Source organism: Myotis myotis, unplaced genomic scaffold (genome assembly GCF_014108235.1).
Source record: "Myotis myotis isolate mMyoMyo1 unplaced genomic scaffold, mMyoMyo1.p scaffold_m19_p_14, whole genome shotgun sequence".
NCBI classification, from domain to species: Eukaryota; Metazoa; Chordata; class Mammalia; order Chiroptera; family Vespertilionidae; genus Myotis; species Myotis myotis.
Genome location: NW_023416318.1, coordinates 40,192,427 through 40,215,507, shown reverse-complemented (window position 1 = coordinate 40,215,507; position 23,081 = coordinate 40,192,427). Strand labels below are relative to the sequence as shown.

The 23,081-nt window shown below is 34.7% G+C and overlaps 1 protein-coding gene and 1 pseudogene across 15 annotated transcripts in view; both read left to right on the top strand.

The window, feature by feature from the left end:
• The window catches only part of BIRC6 (baculoviral IAP repeat containing 6), a 176,415-nt gene that overhangs the window by 74,455 nt on the left and 78,879 nt on the right, over positions 1-23,081 (top strand). For 10 of the 15 annotated variants that reach the window (XR_004971887.1, XM_036334918.1, XM_036334913.1 and 7 more), the window contains 15 exons: positions 4,757-4,944; positions 5,708-6,067; positions 6,307-6,406; positions 9,117-9,331; positions 9,505-9,713; positions 10,284-10,630; positions 11,231-11,450; positions 11,936-12,069; positions 13,040-13,177; positions 14,709-14,836; positions 16,669-16,800; positions 19,233-19,448; positions 20,013-20,196; positions 20,786-20,941; positions 22,894-23,027. Coding sequence is in view for 14 of the 15 variants with exons in the window: in XM_036334918.1 (XP_036190811.1) it covers positions 4,757-4,944; positions 5,708-6,067; positions 6,307-6,406; positions 9,117-9,331; positions 9,505-9,713; positions 10,284-10,630; positions 11,231-11,450; positions 11,936-12,069; positions 13,040-13,177; positions 14,709-14,836; positions 16,669-16,800; positions 19,233-19,448; positions 20,013-20,196; positions 20,786-20,941; positions 22,894-23,027 (2,861 nt within the window). In the remaining variant the exon portion in view is untranslated. The remainder of the gene's footprint in view (positions 1-4,756; positions 4,945-5,707; positions 6,068-6,306; positions 6,407-9,116; positions 9,332-9,504; positions 9,714-10,283; positions 10,631-11,230; positions 11,451-11,935; positions 12,070-13,039; positions 13,178-14,708; positions 14,837-16,668; positions 16,801-19,232; positions 19,449-20,012; positions 20,197-20,785; positions 20,942-22,893; positions 23,028-23,081) is intronic. The other 5 variants (XM_036334915.1, XM_036334914.1, XM_036334911.1 and 2 more) reach the window with 2 other exon arrangements.
• LOC118669120 lies at positions 17,100-17,642 on the top strand (annotated as a pseudogene).

Here is a 23,081-nt window from a genome sequence, read left to right as displayed (position 1 = left end):
TAGGATAGAAGCCTGGTGCACGGATGGGGGCCGGCTAGTTTGCCCTGAAGGGTGTCCTGGATCAGGGTGAGGGTCCCGCTTGGGTGCCTGGCCCACCTGGGTGAGGGGATGATGGCTGTTTGCAGCCGGTCACACTCCCTTCAGGGTGGGGGTCCCGCTTGGGTGCCTGGCCAGCCTGTGTGAGGGACTGCGGGCCGTTTTCAGGCTGGCGGGCGACTGAAGCTCCCAAGCTGTCCTTTTTTTAAATTCTGGGCCAGCTTTAGCTCTGAGGCTCGGCTCCAGCTATGAGACCTCCGCTGCTGAAAGCAGGTTTCTGGCCTTTGTTTACCTTCTGTATTTGAAACAATGTTGCAGTCCTGCAGGCTGAAGCCCGTGGTTTTGTTTAGCTTCTATATTTGTTATAATGTTGCTTAGAGTGCAGCTGAGAGGCCGGCAAGGCAGGCGGGGAAGCTTGGCTTCCTCCGTCACTGAAGCAAGCAAGCCTCCCTGTTGGTGTCAACTGCCTGTCTGCCGGCCGCCATGTTGGCTGGCAGTTAATTTGCATATCTCACTGATTAGCCAATGGGAAGGGTAGCGGCCGTATGGCTAATTGCCATGTTTCTCTTTTATTAGGTAGGATAGGTAATATTCCATTGTATGGACACAACCACTTTAAAAAATATATGGGTATACCACATTTTGTTTATCTACTCATCAGTTAATGGACATTTGTCTTTTTCTTTTTTTGACTGTTAAGCAAAATACTGCAGTGCACATATTTGTATTAAGTTTACGTGTGAAATTTGTTTTTAGTTCTCTTGGTTATATACCCAGGAGTTAGCTTTCATTTCTTAAAGATAGTTTTTCTTAAAGATTCTAGGTTTTTTGTTTTAACAATATTCCTCCAACTGTATTGAGATAAAATTGACATAACACTGAGCAAGTTTAATATGTACAAAGTATTGGTTTGATACATTTATGCTATATTGTAAAATGATTGCCACCTTTGGTAATGATTAGCTGACATCTCCAATCTATCACGTAATTGCTATTTCCTTTTTGAGGTGAGAATATTTAAGACCTACTCTCAGCAGTTTTCAAGTATATAATCCAGTATTATTAGCTGCAAACATTATGCTGTACCTTTGATCTCTGTATTTTCATTTCAATTTTAGAATCAGCTTATCAGTATATATACTCAAAGCCTATTATTTTCTAAGTTGGGATTTAAATATATCAGTTTGGGAGAATTGACCAAATGTTAATATTATGCCTGGCAGTTTGTTAACATGATATATACTTTAAAATATTTACATCTTCAATTTCTCTTGGTGTTTTGTAGTTTTCAGTGTAAAAGTACATTCTTTTTAGATTTTACCTAGATATTTGATTTTTTTATGCCATTTTAAGTGACATTTTTCTTATTTTATTTCCATTCTTTTGTTACTAGTATAATAGAAATATTGCTTTGCGTATATTAATCTTGTAGCTGATAACATTACTATATTAATATACTAATTTTAATAGTTTGTAGATTCCTAGGGTTTTTTTTTTTTAATATACACAATCATGTAATCTTTTAATAAAGAGAATTTACTTTGTTGTTTTTCTGATCATTATATCTTTTCTTTTTCTTACTCTTTTGTGCTTCCTAGGACTTTCTGCATGATATAATAGAAATGGTGATAATATTTTTGTCTTGTTCTCAACTTTATGTGTTTATATCTAGTTTTTTAAGCCCTTATTATAAAAATAGAAAAGGGTATTGAAAAACTCAGACCATGCAAAAGATTTTAAAATTAGTTTTGTAGTAGTATGATAACTTATTTTCGTTTGATTGCTTATGTCTCTTATGTGTTTGTTGTAACAATTTTCCCATAAGTAGGGTTTGGGTGCTAGATGTTAAAATTAGTAAAGGGCTAGAGTACACATGGTTAATATTGAAAATCACTCCACTCCAACAGTACAAGTACAACATATGTGCTTCAGTAAGTCCAGTATTTTCCCTCTAGAGTCGCCTTGGTGGAACACTAGATGGAGCAGACAGATGGATTTTAGTTTGGGGCACACAGCTTATATGAGATATGATTGCTCTTTTTTTTTTTTTTTTTTTTGTTTTGTCAATCTTCACCCAAGGACATTTTTTCCATTGATTTTTTTTTTTAGACAAAGTGGAAGGGAAGGGGGAGAGACAGAGAGAAAGAAACATCAATGTGAGAGAGATACTAGTACATCAATTGGTTGCCTCCATCATGCACCCCGACTGGGGATCGAACCTGTAACCCAGGTACGTGCCCTTGATGGGAATTAAACCTGGGACCCTTCAGTTCTCAGGCTGACTTTGCAACCACTGAACCAAACCAACCTGCTGATTGCTCTTTTTTTGACCATGTTTGTATAGTTGTATTCCTGTAAGTCTAATGAGGTATGGTATGGTTGTATTGTAATAAGTATGTTTTTGTGAGTTGAGGAAATTTTTTAATTGTTAAAAGGCTATGCACAGTTTTGTTGTTACTGCTATCTTGTTTATTGTAGCTTAATTTTTTAATAGTTTATCTGAATCCTGGTCTAATACAGTCATTGTTGGATGTTAAGATAGACTGTCAGATTACCTCTTCTTTTTCCTTTTAAGGATTTATGATCATACTTCTCTCAACTTTAGGTTCATTATCTTTGAAGTGCATAAGAATAATATCTACTTATGTGCCATTGTAAAGAATAAATGAGTTGATGTAAGTTTCATGCTTGGCACTGTGCCTCACATTGGCTTTGGTATATTGCTTTTGGTTCTAATCCTAGTTTGACCACCATCAGCTCAACAGGGTAACTTCTCTGAGCCATTCTTTATTGAATCACCTAAAAAACCAGAATCATAGTATCTGCCCCTTAGGGTTGTTCATCCGTTGAATATAGTAGTTAAGGAAAACAGTGTCACTGGTAATGCACAATGAACATTTGCTATTATTGTAGCAATTGTCTTTCCCCAATATAACTTTCTAGTAAAGGCCTGTTATAATAAGTATTAATGCTATTGATTAGACTTGGCCTTTATTTCTTTTTTTTTTTGTGATGACCTCTTTGATTAAGTTGTGAAGTTGTTTTTATCCCAGCTTTTTTGAAAGTTTTCCAAAAATTTTTATTTCCATCAATATTTAATGGGAAAACATTTCTTTTATGATCTATATTTGAATAACAGTGAAGTGGAAAGTCAAAGAAATTTTTTAACTTGTAGGATTTTATAGACCTTTAATGATGGTAATATTCATGAGTAAGCTGTATGGGCCCTACTATTTGACTGTGAGTTGAACATGCCTCTCTCTATATTAGTGTTCTGGGAAGCTTATGGTAGGAAACTGCTTTATATATTTTGTGCAAACCAGACTCTGTCTAGATTATGCTTTAAAATGAGTAAGTGTTATTAGTCATTTTAAATGATGCTTTTTTTTGGATATATTTCTTTATTGATTTCAGGGAGGAAGAGAGAAGGAGAGAGAGATAGAAACATCAATGATGAGAGAGAATCATTGATTGGCTGCCTCCTGCACACCCCCTACTGGGGAACGAGCCCGCAACCCAGGCATGTGCCCTTGGCCGGAATCGAACCTAGGACCCTTCAGCCCTCAGGCTGACTCTCTGAGCCAAGCCGGCTAGGGCTAAGTGATGTTCTTATAATTGAGGATTTTTTGAGCTTTTTTGGTCTGGAGGGAGAATGAAGTATTGTTGCTTGTAAGAAATCTTTGTAAAGCAAATTTCAGTTTATTTCCTATGTTCAAATTGTCTTACAGGATCACTCTCATTTTGTGTTTTCATTTTAGCTATATTAAATGAAGTTCCTATGCTGAAAATATTTAAAAAAATATTTTTTTACTTATCAATTACAGTTGACATACAATATTATATTAATTTCAGGTGGATATCCCAGTGATTAAACATTTATATAACTTAGGAAGTGTTTAAATTAGTATTCACCTGACACTGTACATGGTTATTACAATATTATTGACTATATTTCCTATGCTGCACTTCACATCCCTGTGACTATTCTGTAACTACTGATTTGTTCTTAATCCCTTCACGTTTTTCACCCATTTTCCTAAAGCCCCTTTTATCTGGCAATGATCAAAATGTTCTCTGTATATACGAGCCTGTTTCTGTTCTGCTTGTTCTTTCTTTTTTTAATATATATTCCACATATAAGTGAAATCATCTGGCATTTATCTTTTGTTTGTCTGACTTATTTCACTTAGCATAAAACTGTCTAGGTCTATCCATGTAGTTGCAAATGGCAAGATTTTATTCTTTTTTATGGCTGAGTCATATTCCATTGTATATATGCACTACTTTATTCATCTATTGATGGACACTTAGGTTGCTTCCATATCTTGGCTAATTGTAAATAATGCTGCAGTGCACATATGGGTGCATATGTCTTTTTGATTTAGTGTTATGGGTTTCTTTGGATAAATACCCAGAAGTGGAATTGCTGGGTCCTTTTTTTCTCTTGTTATAGACTATGCTGAAAATACTTTTAAATTTAAATGTATACTGACTAATTTTTATTTGATTTAGAAGTCATTCCTGGATCACTTAAACTTGAATACTATTATTATAAATAGACTTTTATTATTAAGATTCCCTTATTTATACTCTCTAGATTTCTGTCTTTCAAAATGAAAATTAACTATAGTTTTAGTGTCATAATAGTATGGTACTTTGAATGTGTTTCTCTGTGAACGTTTTCTTCATCCTGTTTTTTTCCCCCCTTGTCTTATGCCAGTGAGTTCCTTCGGGGTTACTCCTGCAGTAGGTGGACTATCAACGGGGACAGTTGGGGAAGCTTCGACAGCCCTGAGTTCAGCAGCCCAGGTAGCTTTGCAGTCTCTCTCTCATGCAATGGCTTCAGCCGAGCAACAGCTACAGGTGCTGCAAGAGAAACAGCAGCAGCTTTTGAAGCTTCAGCAACAGGTTGGAGACCATTTGGCTCTTTGTTCATGCTGTCTCTAAACTTCAAAAGCTGAAAAAGTACTGTAAAAATGACCATTATTTTCATAAAGGAAAGTAGGTTGGCCAATCTAAGCATTTTCTTCAAAAATTGAGGTAAAGTTTTTGTGATATGTTTAAATAAAAAATTATATAAATACACGTTATTTGATATACAACTTAGGTAATATAATTGATGATTTTTTTGCAATCTTTATGTAAAATCCATTCTTACATATGTTTAAACACTATTGGTCAAACATTGTAGTTACCATATGCTCTTTATATGGATTGAAGAATCTAAAACAATATTTTAAGGACCAGTCAAATTAACGTGATTTAAAATTTAGTAATAATGACGTTTTGGAGATTTCATCATGGTCTAAAAATAATGTATACAATTCTAGGCGACAAATTGTTCCAGGTTAGGGAACAAACGAGAGTCCATTTCCTGTTAATATTTTGTTTTTAGGAGAACTTTGTTTTCTTATTTTTTTTTTCTTCCTTGCCATCTTTGATTTGAGAAAGTCCTAGTTCCCAAATGCTCAGGAAATTTTATATCAGATTTTTAATGAAATATACATAGTAAAGAAATACCCTTTGTGTGTGTTGTCCACTTTTTATTTAATTTCATTTTTATTTATCTAGGATACAGTTACTCATGTTTATCCTGTATACCCATATAGTATTCTCCACAATTTAGGTGGGCAGGGTTAGTCTATATTTGTTGCTTTTCCTTTTTTTACAGAAAGCAAAGTTGGAAGCCAAGTTACATCAGACAACAGCTGCAGCAGCTGCGGCAGCCTCAGCAGCAGCAGCAACGTCAGCAGCAGCAGCAGCAGCAGTAGCAGCAGTCGGTGGTTCTGTTCACAACTCTGTGCCTTCCAACCCAGTGGCAGCCCCTGGATTCTTCATTCATCCATCTGATGTTATTCCACCCACTCCAAAAACAACACCACTTTTTATGACTCCTCCACTCACACCACCTAATGAAGCAGTTTCCGTTGTGATTAATGCTGAACTTGCACAACTTTTCCCAGGCTCAGTTATTGATCCCCCAGCAGTCAATCTTGCTGCACATAACAAAAATTCCAACAAGTCCAGAATGGTAAAGTATTATATTTTAAATAGGTATTTGCTTAGACATTTAAAAATAACTTGAAATACATGCTAATTTTAGAAGGCAAAATTTTATTTTACCCACTTAATATAGCAAATTTGATTGTTTTTATAAAATATTATAGAATGAATATTAGACAGTGAAACTTGTCATTTTGATATTATGGTTACTAGTTTTTCTAGAGCAAGAATAATATCAATATAGAGGTATACTTTTGTCTTTTCTAGAATCCACTTGGTTCTGGTCTAGCCCTTGCAATTTCTCATGCTTCACATTTTCTTCAACCTCCACCTCACCAGTCCATTATTATAGAACGAATGCATTCAGGTAATCTTTGTCTTTCTTAAAATATTTTTCTTGCCTAGTCTGTTGGTTTTTTGAAGACTTAATATTCTGTAGTTTGATTTTTCTTTGCAAATACATTTGTTCTTGGGTAAGTACCCTTTACCAAATGCTCAAGATAATGTGCTCACCAAATTGAAGGGAACAGTGCTGCAGAATCGGTTCACTAGTTCTGTCCAAACAATGGATTTGATTTTTTTTGTTTTTAATGAATCTTGCCTGTTGAACTATACTTAACAATATTTGCCTTCAATGTAGCTGCTCAAATAACATTACAGTAGAAATTACACTTAAAGTAGTAGTATTTCTCAGACTAGCATTCTGTTATTGGAACCATTTCTTGAGAATAACAGAAAGATTTACTGAAGATTATAATAACCGAGTAAGATTAATAACACTTCATAGTCTCTGGATAATTGAAATTTTAACTAAGCTTATACCCTGCTTTACGTGCTAGAGACCTATGATCCTGATAGGTGGTTTCAATTAGATCATGTTTACTAATAAGCTATAGGCAATTTTTACCTTATAATTCTACCAATTCTTTGTTAGGTTTCAGAGCAGTGGAATTCAACAAAATCCTTAAGCGTATTTTATAGGTGGCAGTACACGAATATATTGCATACTGTATCAGTTTTGTTTGTTTGTTTATTTTAATCCTCACGCGGAGATATTTTTCCATTGATTTTTAGAGAGAGTGGAGGGGAATGGGAAAGACAGAGAGAAATATCGATGTGAGAGAAACACATCGATTGGTTGCCTCCTGCACACGCCCTGATCAGGGCCTGGGCTGGGGAGGAGCCTGCAACTGAGGTAGGAGCCCTTGATGGGAGTCAAACCCAGGACCCTTTGGTCATCAGGCCGATGCTCTATCCACTGAGCCAAACTAGCCAGGGCCTGTGTCACTTTTCATTATATAAAGAGTTGAACCTTATTTTACTCTATTGCATATTTATTCTCTGTGGAAGAGAGTTTTTTAAAAATAAAAAAGTTGAAATGGTGTTTTCTGCCAATTAATCATTCATTGGTAACAATGTTAGTGTGTATAATACTTAAACTGTAGTTTCTTGTGTAGTCTTATGAAATGTGAGCAGTAGTTTATACTATGATTTGTTTTTTTTTATCTGTGGAATTGACTATAGGGCATAAACTTTCTAAGGAGGAGAATTTTTTGTGTGTGTGTGGTTTAATTGTTTTTCTGTTTAGGAAAGTATTGGTAACTGCCTACTTTCTTTTAAACTAGCTCCATTGAGAACTGCTCTAGTTGGGTTTATTTACTTGGGTTCCTTTACTATAAAATGTAGGTGTAAAGATTACTAGCTGCCCCTCACTCCAGCCCAATAAAAAGTAAAAAGAACCTAAGTATTATTAATGACTTTGCTTCGTGTTTCACTAATTGAGCTTAATCCTGAAGTGTGTGTGAGATGAGCGATGCAAATTTGCTCTTCCTTTCCTTTCAGATCATTTTTGCCTTTCCTTAGTGTGAGCATCTCATGCTGAGTGTGATTATAGTGCTTACACAAAAGCACATACTACCTCTTTGTGTGACCCTTAACATTCAAGTAAACCATCTACTTCATATGGTACAAAGCTAAAAAACAGTGATACGTCAGGGGGAAAACAATGTTTGAGATAAGCTGTTTGAGATAAGCTGTGTCTGTCTCCATTAGAGGACCTTGCTAAGGGATTTTTTTAGTGATATTAATGGCTACATGTTATTTCAGCCTTATAATTTTACCTTGCATTTTACCCCCAATGTATGTTGTAACTCCATAAGAAGTGAAACAAAGTTTAAGAAAACGAAAATCAAGTATTACAATGTAATATTATTAATGCATCTAGTGAAATTTTTAAAGAAAGACCAATTGGCTAAAAGAAGAGTAGATAGGTACTTTATAGAATTAATCTATATTCTATTTTTTTATTTTTGGTCTGATGTTTTAAATTAAGTCTTTATGTAGAGTTGATTGCCTTTATAGTAACAACTTCCTATTGTGTGTATATATATATATTTTTTAAATATATTTTTATTGATTTCAGAGAGGAACAGAGAGAGATAGAAACATCAATGATGAGAGAGTATCACTGATTGGTTGCCTCCTTCATGTTCCCCACTGGGGGTTGAGCCTGCAACCCGGGCATGTACCTTGACTGGAATTGAATCTGGGATCCTTCAGTTCCCAGGCTGACGCTCTATCCACTGAGCCAAACCAGCTAGGGTTTTTTTGTTTTGTTTTTTACTTAAGTCTTGGTGTTCAAAGTAACATAGATTGAGGTTTCAGATTTTTTTTTTAAATATAGTTTGTTGATTTTTTTCAGAGAGGAAGGGAGAAGGTTAGAGAGCTAGAAACATCGATGAGAGAGAAACATCGATCAGCTGCCTCCTGCACACCTCCTACTGGGGATGTGCCCGCAACCAAGGTACATGCTGTTGACCGGAATTGAACCTGGGACCTCTTGGTCTGCAGGCCAACAGTCTATCCACTGAGCCAAACTGGTTAGGGCTCAGATATTTTTTGAATGGAAATTACCTTTTCTTCTCATTTATTTGTATTTAAGTAAGTTAATTTCATTTTTTAAGAACTTTTTTTAGTATATCTTTTGGTTAATTGATATATGGTATTTTTGATCAATTGCTGTTGCTTTTTCTCTGTCTCTGTCTCTCTCTTTTTCTCTCTTTCTCTTTCTCTCATAGGAGCAAGAAGGTTTGTGACCTTGGATTTTGGCAGACCAATACTGTTGACTGATGTGTTGATTCCCACTTGTGGAGACTTGGCCTCTTTGTCAATTGACATTTGGACATTAGGAGAAGAGGTGGATGGGAGGCGATTGGTAGTAGCTACTGATATAAGCACCCATTCACTAATTCTTCATGACTTGATACCACCTCCTGTATGCAGATTCATGAAGGTAAAGAACTTCAAGAAAGTGATATAATTGATAAGTTTTCTATGTTTCTGACAAGTTATGAAAAATACTCAGACATATAATTAAAAAGTATAACTATATCAAAGTTTTTAATATGTTACTCAAATTTTTATTGTTGAAGGTGAATGTATATGTATATTTATTTTTCATTTCAGATCACTGTCATTGGACGTTATGGAAGTACAAATGCCAGAGCCAAAATTCCATTAGGATTTTACTATGGTCATACCTACATCTTGTCTTGGGAGAGTGAACTGAAGTTAATGCATGATCCTCTAAGGGGAGAAGGAGAATCTGCAAACCAGCCAGAAATTGACCAGCATTTAACAATGATGGTTGCTCTACAGGAGGATATACAGTGCAGGTTGTTAGGAAATTGCAGAATATTTTAATCTTATTGAAATCATTCTACACACACACACACACACACACACACACACAATAATTTTTATTGATTTCAGAGAGGAAAGGACAGGGAGAGACAGAGAAACATCAATAATGAGAGAATCATTGATCAGTTGCCTCCTGCACACCCCCTACTGGGGATTGAGCCCGCAACCTGGACAGGTGCCCTTGACTGGAATTGATCCCAGGACTCTTCAATCCACAGGCCAACGTTCTATACACTGAGCCAAACTGGCTAGGACAAACCATTTTATTTTGTATAATGTCTTGCATATATTTTTCAAGTAATGTCTTTTGATAAGTGTAAAGAAAAGAGCAGAAGGAAATAGGGTATTAGTATGTTACAATAATGTTTAATGCATTAATGTATTGCGATTAAATAATTGACCCTATTTATTTAGTACTTAAATGATATCTTTTTAATGGTTGTGTTAACGTGTTTTAGAAATTTAAATTTTAGTGTGTATTCATAAATGTACATTAAAGAACATTGCAGGAATGATTTTATTCAATTATTTTTTACTTACAGGTATAATTTAGCTTGTCATCGACTGGAAACGCTTTTGCAAAGTATAGATCTTCCTCCTCTCAACAGTGCTAACAATGCACAGTATTTCTTGAGGAAGCCAGATAAGGCAGTCGAGGAAGACAGCAGAGTTTTCTCCTCCTATCAGGATTGTATTCAGTTACAGCTTCAACTTAATTTGGCTCACAATGCAGTGCAGAGGCTCAGAGTAGCTCTAGGTGCAAGTAGGAAGATGTTGAATGAAACATCAAATCCAAGAGATTTAATTCAGACGTCTTCCACAGAGCAATTACGTACTATCATCAGATATTTATTGGACACTTTGCTCAGCCTTCTTCACTCTTCCAATGGTTTGTATTTGGCTTAAGTATTTTAAAGACTGGGAATATTTATTGTGATCTAGTTGAGTATTTTATTGTTGCCTTGATATTTCCTGGGTAATGTTAATTTTGATATCCATTCTAATGTGAAGATGAAATCTGTTCTTTAGGTTAATTCATTTTCCCCCTGTATTTTTGTTTAATGGATTTTTTGGATTATTTTTTTCTTCACTCTCTACCATTGATGTACCACATTGTTGTGTTACTGGTGAAATAGTAAATATTGTTGAAACGTGCAACAGGGAAAACTTAATAGTTGTTAATCTAATATAGAGCTATCATTTTCTTTCCAAGAGCTATATTTTATTATTATTCATGCGCATACAAACACACATACACAGCCATCTGGTATATCCATCTCCACATACAAGAAATATAACGGATCTAAGTGCGAACTCTTCCCTTCCTCAAGTCTTTAGCAATTGAAATCCTACCTATAAATAACAAAATAAAAATAATATAATTGTGTATTGATTGCTGGTAAAGAAGAAAACATGTCTAGGAATGCTGATTTTGATATCACAGCATACACTTAAATAGGAAATTTTATTCTTTTCTTTTTTATAATAGGACACTCCGTTCCTGCAGTTTTGCAGAGCACGTTTCATGCCCAGGCCTGTGAAGAACTTTTTAAACATTTGTGCATCAGTGGAACCCCAAAGATACGGTTACATACTGGTCTTCTACTTGTTCAACTTTGTGGTGGTGAAAGATGGTGGGGTCAGTTTCTCTCTAATGTTCTTCAGGAACTATACAATTCGGAACAGCTTCTCATCTTTCCACAGGATAGGTAGGTCAGACAATACTGAACTTGTTATTAATGATTTATGCTTCTCATTTATGCTTTCTCAATCTGTGTTCAGATTTTGAAATCTGTATATTGAAACTCAGTGGAAAAATGAAGGATGTGTGTCTATTCAGAGGATGGAGTATGCCCAGTGAAGGGCATATTGAAGATTATACATGATATAACTAGACTATATTCTTTGGTTTCCTTATTGAATCATGAACTTTATAGATCTGTGTTTACTAGTATTTTCTATTAGATCATGCTATTTTATGTGTTAAATAGGTTTTTTGAGGTTATGCTACACTTCCCTCTACCTGATTTCTTGTGGTTAAATAGCTTGATAAAGCTAACTAACATTATACCTACAGAGGGGTTGCTTAGAGCCAAATATTCTATCATTAATTACTCTTAAATTACAATGTAAATATTTTTTTGAATTAACAAATTGAATCATAATGAGTATTTTATTTATATCTTCTTTTTAGGGTCTTCATGTTACTTTCCTGCATTGGTCAAAGATCACTTAGTAATAGTGGAGTATTAGAAAGCTTACTTAATCTGTTGGATAATTTATTGTCACCTCTTCAGCCACAGTTACCCATGCATCGGAGAACAGACGGTATTATTTAAAGAGTTATCTTTAGTAGAAACATAAGATTCCTATAAATGTTGCTTTAGAAATTAGTTAGGCTTAACTACTTTTAAAAATATTCAATACTGCACATTTTGTTACTATTTTTATAATGTAGACTTTTTTGGATGACCAACCTTCATGTGATTGACTTCCATATAGTTACTGCTTTTTAAATCTTTTCATTATTTGAATTTGAACTTGGAAATTATTATAATGTGTTTCTTCTATGCTGTCATAACTAAAATCAAACTTTCTTAAGTTTAAGGTTTAAAGTACCATTGCTGCTGTGGTCATTGAAAATGAGTTTCATTTGAGGGAGAAAATTTTTATTGAAATAAAATCCTTAGAACATAAGATTTTTAAAATTTTATTTTATTATTTTTTTAAAATATATTTTTTATTGATTTCTTACAGAGAGGAAGGGAGAGGGATAGAGAGTTAGAAACATCAATGAGAGAGAAACATTGATCGGCTGCCTCCTGCACACCCCCTACTGGGGATGTGCCCGCAACCAAGGTACATGCCCTTGACTGGAATCGAACCTGGGACCCTTCAGTCCACAGGCTGACGCTCTATCCACTGAGCCAAACCGGTTAGGGCTTTAAAATTTTATAACTTTATTAATCATAAGTTGAGAGATTTTTTTCATTTCAGTCACCTGTAAGTCTAAGGATATTATCTTTTACCTTGTTTGCTAGTTTACAGTTTATCTGTTATATTCATCCTATATTTAAGATTCTATTTTTGTATCATGAAGCCTTTGTTTTCTATTAGAATCAATTCATTACTTGATTTGTGGTCTTAAGTTCCAATTTTGAGGCTTATTATAAATAAATGCAAAGTATTAGTAATGATATGGTATGTTTTAGATTTATAAAATGTTTTATCTCATAATTATTTTATTCAACAACATTAGAGTCCCCTGATTATTTTTTACCCTCCCATCTCTATATAGGCGTACTAGATATTCCCATGATCAGTTGGGTTGTTATGCTGGTGTCCAGGTTGCTGGATTATGTGGCAACTGTTGAAGATGAAGCAGCAGCTGCAAAGAAGCCGTTGAATGGTAAAGACAGGGAGAGGTTTCTGACAGGTATCAGAAGTTTATAATAATCTGTTGGTGGGGATTTTGAGAGACTCACAGTTATTGCAGAACTGTTTATTGGCCGAGAGATTCCAGCTGTATATAATTTATGTAAAATATGAATTAACTTTACCAGGAATCTTTGTAAGGATGGAATTCATTTTTGAAGGATGTTAGGGACAAACCTCTTGTCTGAACATGACTTTAGTTTCTAAATACAATTATGTCCTTCATGAGGTTTCCCCCCATACCCCTTTAACCAGTTTATAATAAAACTTTACTTATGTATATATATAAGCGAACTTTTAAAAAAGGAAATATATGAAGACTTCTTGAAGTTTTATGTTTCTTTAGTATAGTGTCATTCCATTTACCATTATAAAGTACAGTTCTCTATTAATTAATTACAAATGGCTTCTATGCTTCTAGAAATTCTGAGATTTTTGTTGTAATCATTCTTCATAGTCTTGAGGCAACTTTTAAAAATGAAGGGAAATCAGATTGCAAGATGAATCGTTTTCTTCTCTTCCAATTTAAAACTTTATAAAAATAAAGCTATTTGAAATAGCTACATTTAATATGTAAATATAGCTAACAAGTGCCATAAAATTTGAAATTTTAAACAGTGTCAGGTTCCTAGTATTAAAAAAAGATCCCCTGGAGTGTTTTATAGGTGAATCAATTGATTATGGTGTACATTATGTTTGGGAAGAGGATGGGGGATTCTTTTCATGTACTAAAGAATTTGTCTAGATATTTATTTTTTAAACAAATACTGTATGTCAGTGGTCAGTTTACTCAGTTTTAGGATTATATGTAAGACAATTAAACATGACTATAATATGAAGTTGGAATATAATAGTATTGGAGGTTTTAGTTTTCATTTATATTATTCAGAGATTATGGAAATACATTGGTGGGAGACTTTTTTTTTAGGGTTTTAAGAATATATACTGACTTGACAAATGGATAGTAGAGAATCAAAAAAGATGTCTTTAGGTTAATAAAATAAACAAATAATTGGAGTTGGGTTAAGTGTAGGAATAAATCTGAGTTTAGCAGAAGAATGACACAGAATGTCCTGGATACATTGTAAAAAAATGAGAATAAGTAGAGCTATGCAGCATGATTTTGAATTACTCAACCTTCTTTTTGCAGTCATTATGTCAAATTATACCATTTTGGGGGCATCTGCACAAAAGCATAGGAGTTTGAAATTTAGGCAATATTAAGCATTTGATCTTGTTAGATTTGAGTGACGTTCCCACAGTTGTATTGTACAGAGATTAATCTTAATTGTGGAGAAAGTTGCCTGTTATTTGGAAGGAATAGAGACAGATCTCTGGTCTTAAAGTCACTTAGGATTTAGGTCAACCTTTCCAGGGTAAAATCTTAGCAATTTCTTTACAATAGTTTTCTTAATTTTTAAAACTGCTTGGTCATTATTGACACATTTATAATTTTGTGTTTGCTGGGCATTAAAAGTACTTTAAAGTTACATTGAACAGAATTATTAATAAAACTTTTCCTTGCCCTATAGGTAACCAGTGGAGTTTTATTAACAATAATCTGCACACTCAGAACATACATAGGTCTTCCAAAGGCAGCAGTAGCCTGGACAGATTATATTCCAGGAAAATCAGAAAGCAGCTAGTTCATCATAAACAGGTAATTTTTAATACTTTTTTTATTTTAATGTTTGAGAACATTGCTTTACAAGTTGCATGGGATAGACTTGCATTAGGTATGGCATGTAAAGAACTAAGTAGGCAAATTACTTACCACTTTGAGACTGTGTTTCCCCTTATTTGTAAGACTGCAATAATAAGTAGTTTACAGATTTTCGGTGATGTCTTTTAAACTGACTACCTCTTCTTGTCTCTCTTTACTACCACTTTAAGTGAGGCCATCATTATCCTCTGTGTAGTCAAAAGGCCTTTTTGTTCTTTCTTATTCTAATTGGTTTTTCATGCTGCCCTGAGGGCAGCGGTTCTCAACCTGTGGGTTGAACAACCCTTTCACAGAGGTCGCTTAAGACCATCGGAAAACACATATATAATTACATATTGTTTTTGTGATTAATCACTATGCTTTAATTATGTTCAATTTGTAACAATGAAAATACATCCTGCATATCAGATATTTACATTACGATTCATAACTAGCAAAATTACAGTTATGAAGTAGCAACGAAAATAATTTTATGGTTGGGGATCACCACAACCTGAGGTACTGTATTAAAGGGTCACAGCATTAGAAAGGTTGAGAACCACTGCCCTAGGGAGTTCTATATGAGAAAGTGGTTAAGTCATTCAATAGATTTTTTAAGGTCTTTCTGAGCAGAGATATTTTCCCCCCGTTTTGGTTCGTTTGTTCAGTACTGCCAACTAGTGGTTGCCAGGGATTAGAGATGATGCAAATGGAATATGAGGATAGTGGGTGAGCAACAAAGAAGAACATGAGGGAACCTTGTGGTGATAAAACTGTTCCATATTAACTGTAGTGATGATAGATACATGAACTAACCTATGCTTAGAATTGTATACAATGAAAATACACACACACACAAATGAGTACAAGTGAAACTGGAGAAATCTGAATAAGTTTGGTGAATTATAACATTGTCATTACCCAGTGTGATATTTTTTCTTATACTATATTTTGTAAAACGTTATCATTGGGGAATTTCAGTAAAGTGCCCAAGAGATCTCTGTATTTTTTCTTACAACTGCATATGAATCTACTGTTTTCTCAGTAAAATTGTTAATGAATACTTATGCATACCAAAAATATACTGCTCTTGAATGAGATTCCCATAAAGCAAAACTAAAAAAAAATATTGTCCAAACATATTTCCCCATATATTTAAAAATAATTCTTTTCCTTTATTTAAAGAAAAGTCTATTAGGCCCAGTGGCTTACATGAGAAAATCTTATGGCTATTTCCCTTCTCCCATGAGATAAGGAATTGATCATTTTTACATTATGAAATAGAAAGATCTTAGTATTGCGACTTAGAAAGATGGTTTTTCTTTTTATTGCGGTTTTGTTTTTGAAATCAGCAACACAGTTAAAATTAGGTCTTTCCGGGAATTATAATCATCCCTTGGTATCCACAGTTATTGGTTAAAGGACCCTGTAGATACCCAAATCTGTATATGCTCGTCACTTAGATAAAACTGCATAGTACTTGTATACAACCTACATTGTCCTGTATACTTTAAATTTATCTCTAGAGTACGTATAATACCCAATACAATGTAAATGCTATGCAAATAGTTGTTATATTATTTAGGGAATAATGGCAAGAAAAATAAGTTCTGTATATGTTCAGTATAGGCGCAACCATGGTAATTGGGCCTAACTATATAGTGCAGGTCAAAAACAAGGTAACATTTGTACTAATTCCATTAGTGTGATGTATGAATTATGTGAGGAGTATAATAATTTATTTTGTTGCTTTTATCATTGCTATCTATAAGAGTATTTTTTTTTTAAAGCAACTTAACCTACTAAAAGCAAAACAGAAGGCTTTGGTGGAACAGATGGAAAAAGAAAAAATACAGAGTAACAAAGGATCATCATATAAACTTCTGGTAGAGCAAGCAAAACTAAAGCAGGCTACTTCAAAGGTATGATTTTTTAATTTTCAATGTAATTATCTTAGAAAAGTTATTTTCCCTTTTATTATTTCAAATTATTTGAATAGATAAGTATCTTTAATAATGACCAGGAGCCAAAACCGGTTTGGCTCAGTGGATGGAGCGTCGGCCTGCAGACTGAAGGGTCCCAGGTTCGATTCCGGTCAAGGGCATGTACCTGGGTTGCGGGCACATCCCCAGTGGGGTATGTGCAGGAGGCAGCTGATCGATGTTTCTCTCTCATCGATGTTTCTAACTCTCTATCTCTCTCCCTTCCTCTCTGTAAAAAATCAATAAAATATATTTAAAAAAAAAATAATGACCAGGAAATGTAAATATATGTTATTCAACTTACGATGGGGGTTATATTCTAATAAACCAATTATAAGTTGAAAATATTGTTAAGTTGAAAGTGCAGTTGCTCTTTCTGCTATCTTTCTGTACTGTCACAATGGTATGCATGAATGTCCTGGCTGGTGCTCTCAGAGTATCAACAATGCTGAAAAGAGAGACAAATGCCAGCTTCTTATTAGGCCATGCTCAAAAGTCATTATCTGGTTTCTTACTGTGATGATGAAGCATGGTTACATTGATGAATTTTAAGTTATTCATGACCACAGAGCTGGGAAATCTGTTGTGAACCTCACAAGCAGATTAAACAAGTGGGGAGTAATCAGCCCCAGATTTGATGTGCAACTCAAAGATCTAGAAAAATGGTAGAACAACCTGCTGTCTCCCATCACTTTGGTTTCATTGTACTGACAACTTCAGTGGGCATAATGGACCATGAAGAAGCAAGATAAACACACACAGAAGGGAAAATCCCAGAATTCTTTTTCCTTTTTAAATTTATCTAAATTGTTGAAAGTATTATAGATGTTCCCCTTTCTTCCTCCATTGACCCTCTGCACCCGCTTTTATACCCCCTCCCAAGGCCTCCAGCACACTATTGTCTGTAGGGATGTAATATATATGTGCACATAAAATGCCTCAATGAAAAAAAATATGCAATCAATACACCTAAACTATAAACATCATCACTTAGCCTACCTACCTTATCGTGCTTAGAACATATAATGTCCAAAAAATGCTAGTCACACAGTACACTGTAGAGTATTGGTTCATTATTGTGATCGCTTGCCTGACTAGGAACTGTGGTTTGGTGACACTGCCTAGCATCAGGAGAGAGAATGGTACTTTATATCACTAGCCCAGATAAAGATCAGTCCTACTGCTTTGCATCATTGTGAAGTAAAAAAATTGTAAATTGAACCATTGTAAATCGGGGACCGTCTGTAGTGTATTTTCTTGAAAGTGGACTGTGTTCCAGTAAATTGAAGATAAAAGACTGAAGGAAATACAGTTTTCCTAAGTAAAATCAAGTGCAGTGATTTATTTAAAAAAAAAAAAAAAACTATCTAGAAGCCCACATCTGAAACCTATATGTTCATGTTGACCAGTGTCACCTCAACCAATTTAATAAAAAAAGAAACTATGTATTTTTAAACTTGTGGGGATAACATTTATATGTAGCAACCAAGTTTGTGTATTGTGTTTCTATAAATATGAAATTACAGTTATTCCCTCAGATTTTGAAATTAATACTTGAAATTATATAGGTTTCTTTAACATCTACCTTTTATGAATTATGTTTAGGATATTTTGGTAGTGTATATTTAGGCCATTAGATTTGACCTAATGTATCCTTTTTGTAGATTTTCACTTTTCTGAAATTCTGTTATGTATCCCATACTTACTGTAAAATAGGACGTTAGGTATATTGGTCAGTATAGATTTTAGTAATCTTACTTTTTGATCTTTAGATGTTGTGAGTTTTCCGAGTGAATATTTTCAGTACCTATCTATCTATATAAAAGCCTAAGTGACCAGACTACCCGATGACTGGCTGGTAGCTATGATGCGCAGTGACCACCAGTGGGCAGATGCTCAATGCAGGAGCTGGCCTCTGGTAGTCAGTGCTCTCCCTTAGTGGGAGCACTGCTCAGCTGACAGACGGTGCCAAACACTGGGCTGATGGCTGGTGAGCGCAGCTGTAGCAGCAGGAGCTTCTCCTGCGGACACTCCCCCTGTGTGCCCGAGCAGTGGCGGCAAGTGCATTCGGCTGGGATGAGCAGGAGTGGTGCAGCACCCAGCTCAGGCTCGGGCTCCTTCCCGGCCTCCTGCTGCTTTGCACACTACTTTGTGCTGTGCAAGATCGATTCGGACAGCAGGCTGCAGCCTGACGAGCTGGCGGGTAAGGCCTGCTATAGCGACACAGAGGTTCACTGATCCCCGCAAGCCAGACTAAGGGACCCCAGCTGTGCATGAATCTGTGCACCGGGCCTCTAGTATAAATATATTTGTACTAAAAGAATTTCCATTCAATAGATATTGATTTAAATATTGTAAATTTCTGTGTACAGCACTTTAAGGATTTAATTCGGTTACGTCGGACAGCAGAATGGTCCCGTTCCAATTTGGACACAGAAGTTACAACAACCAAAGAAAGTCCAGAGATAGAACCACTTCCATTTACCTTGGCCCATGAACGCTGTATTTCAGTAGTCCAAAAACTTGTCCTGTTTCTCCTCTCCATGGACTTTACATGTCATGCAGACCTTTTATTATTTGTTTGTAAGGTAAGTAAACTAATAGGCATAATTTGTAATTACAGATTTATAGTGTACAAAAAGAATTAGGAAAAATGCAGTTTTTAATTGCTTTTTAATTAAGAGAAGTTATGGTGCTTTTATTGGTTTTTCCTTTTATGAAGATTTATTGTGCCTTAAAATATTTAAAAAACATTTTGTCACTGATTTCTCAGGAGACCTGATTTATATTTTAATCTAGTTAAAGCTAGATTAATGTAAATTCGAAATGTATATAATTTGGGTATGTCTCAAACATACCTTTTTAAAATAATTAAAATAGAAAATATACCAATAAATGTCAAATTACAGTAATGAGGGGGTTTTAATTCCCTGAAGCATATTCATTGTTCATAGAAACAATTTTTAACTATTCATCCCAGTTTTTAAATAAGATTTAATATTTGATTCATGAACTCGCATTTCTTTTTCATTCTCTGTCACCCAATTATTTTAACATCATAAGCATAACTCATTGAAAACTACAATGCTTTGATTTTGGGAAAAAACATGTAATTGCTAATTAAGTATATGATTTTATAAAATGTATTGCAGGTTCTTGCACGCATTGCGAATGCCACGAGGCCAACTATACATCTGTGTGAAATTGTAAATGAACCCCAACTGGAAAGACTGCTTTTACTTTTGGTTGGAACTGACTTCAATAGAGGAGATATATCTTGGGGTGGTGCTTGGGCTCAGTATTCCTTAACTTGTATGCTACAAGATATTTTAGCAGGTTTGTCAGAATTTATTTTTCATAGGAATATGCCAAAATTAGCTTGTCATTGCTCTATGAAGTAACCTTTAAAGGGAACTGTAAATCCCCAAAGTATAAAAGATTTCTTTAATGTTATCGTGATAGCAACCATTTAAATTACTTGTATTTAATTACGTTGACTTTTGTGATAACTCTAAGTCTTTTTGGAGGAGTTTATTGGCCCCATTATTAATACCAGCAGTGGGCTGCTTACTAGTTCTCTATGGCCTTGAGGAAGGTATTCTCTGTGCCTTCATATATAAAATGAGAATAATAGTCTCTTCAAATGTAAAATTAGTACCTTTCTTATAAAGTTGTTTTTGATGAATAAGGGAGTTACACATTTTGTGTTTTCTCCTACTTACTAGTTTTCAGAAATTAAAAGTAATACAATAGGTCCTAGTATTTCCTTAGGTACATGAGGTCTCATTTGTCACTGAATCTTTTATAGTTGGTAGAGAATACATGCTGTCATTCTCTAAACTGGAGGAAGAAATATGCTTTTAATATGTTTTGGATGTCTATTTATAAATTATTCAAGCAGTTAGAACTGTTTCATTACATGCAGGAGAATTGCTGGCACCAGTAGCTGCAGAAGCCATGGAGGAAGGAACAGTGAGCGATGATGTTGGTGCAACAGCTGCCGAATCTGATGACTGCCTTCAGCAGTCTTCAGTTCAACTGCTAGAAACTATAGATGAACCTTTGACACATGATATAACAGGTATATTCTTTGTATTATGGTTTTTTTTTTTAATATATTTTATTGATTTTTTACAGAGAAGAAGGGAGAGGGATGAGAGTCAGAAACATCGATGAGAGAGAAACATCGATCAGCTGCCTCCTGCACATCTCCTACTGGGGATGTGCCCGCAACCCAGGTACATGCCCTTGACTGGAATCAAACTTGGGACCTTTCAGTCCACAGGCCGACGCTCTATCCACTGAGCCAAACCGGTTTCGGCGTATTATGTTTTATTTCAAATATCCTTTAGTTTTTTTTTAATGAAAATGTTTGAAAATTAAGAATGCTAGTGAAGTATATAAATTAATATTTGTTTTTCTGTTAGGTCTTTTTGGTCTTAGTAACAGCATCAGTTATTTTCCTAATGATTATGTTTTGCTTTGACTCTCTGAATGAATGCTCATAATAAAATACTATCTATTCATAATGTCTTGGTTATTTTGATATGGTTTGATTTGACTGTGTCGAAGAAATTACAAGCTAGAAAACGTAAAGATCTTCAGTGGTTAAGAAAACAGGGATAAAGGCTCTTTAAGATTCACTTTTTGGGTATATTTGCTTCTTTTCTTTCCTTTGTTTTTCCCCCTGCTTTTTAAAAAAGTAACTGTAGCTTAGCACAATCGTTTGTGGGATACTCCCTACTTTTCAAGACTAATACCCTATGTATGCCAGATGGTGAGAGAGAAGCATCGATGTGTGAGAGGGAAACATCGATGTGTGAGAGAGAATCGTCTATGTGAGAGTGGGACATCGATTGGCTGCCTCCTGCAGGCCTCCTTCTTGGGATTGAGCCGAAACCCAGTCAGTCATATGCCCTGACAGGGAATTGAACCAGCAACCTTTCAGTTGATGGGATGATGGGATGATGGGATGATGGGATGATGGGATGATGGCAAACCAACTGAGTGAACCACACTGGCTAGGATCATTTGTCTTTATTTTATGTATGTATGTATGTATGTATGTATTTATTTTACATTAACTTTTTTTTTAATTTAAATTTTTTATTGTTGAAAGTATTACAAATGTCTCCTTTTCCCTCCATTGAACTCTCCCTGGCCGCTCTCCCTCCTTCCCCATTTGTTTTTCTTTAACCTTATATTCTCTCACGTTATTATCCTTTCTACCTAATAGTCCCTTTTCTAGATTAGAGTGTCTCCTTTTGTTTAAATGAAGAACTCCTTATCTAATATTCAAACAATACATGCCCCTTTCAAAGAAGCTCTTTCCATCACCACCAGTAGTGTTGGAGATTGCCATCAGTGGTACCTTACTTTTGATTCTCGCTGATAGCACTTACCATGTTGTAGTTGGTTTAATGTCTGTAGTGTACCCTCACCTCTGAACCTATATTTATTTTTGGAGGCTGGAAATTTGTTTTATTAACCTTCATATACTCTAACTCTAATACAGACTGGCATTTGCTAGACATTCTATAAAATATATGTTGAATAAGAGGGTGGGAATTTATGAGAAGATAAGATTTGTAAGGCATAGAAGCTAGTTAAGAGAGCAAAATACTTTCTAATTCATCTTAGAAAAATAAGGAGAATAACAAGTCTTATATCTTGAATCTTTTTTGCTTTTCACTGGTATCATTTCCTGAAAAATTAGATGTAACGTAACGAATTTCTTATTGGAGGTAAAAAAATTAATAACATTTAAACTTTATGCAACTTGATTCAACAAGGATTAATGCCATGATCTTTTTCCTTTGGAAGTACATTGGTTTTTTAAAATTGTGTGTTATAGAGTGGTATATTTGCATATCTACTAATACCTAATTGTCAAGATTAAAAATTTAGAAATTTTTATATCAATAGAAACATGTTACACACAAGTGAAATAACTTTTACTGTAATTAAAATCAATATATTGGTTAAAATTATGTTAATTACTCCACCAGTAAAATCATTTTCAATTATTTGAAGGTGCACCTCCTCTTTCCTCTTTGGAAAAAGATAAAGAAATTGATCTTGAGCTACTTCAAGATCTAATGGAAGTTGATATTGATCCTTTAGATATTGATTTGGAAAAGGATCCTCTTGCAGCCAAAGTTTTTAAGGTATGATACAAAATAGTATTCTTTGCAAATAAAACCTTTCATCTTACTCTTTTG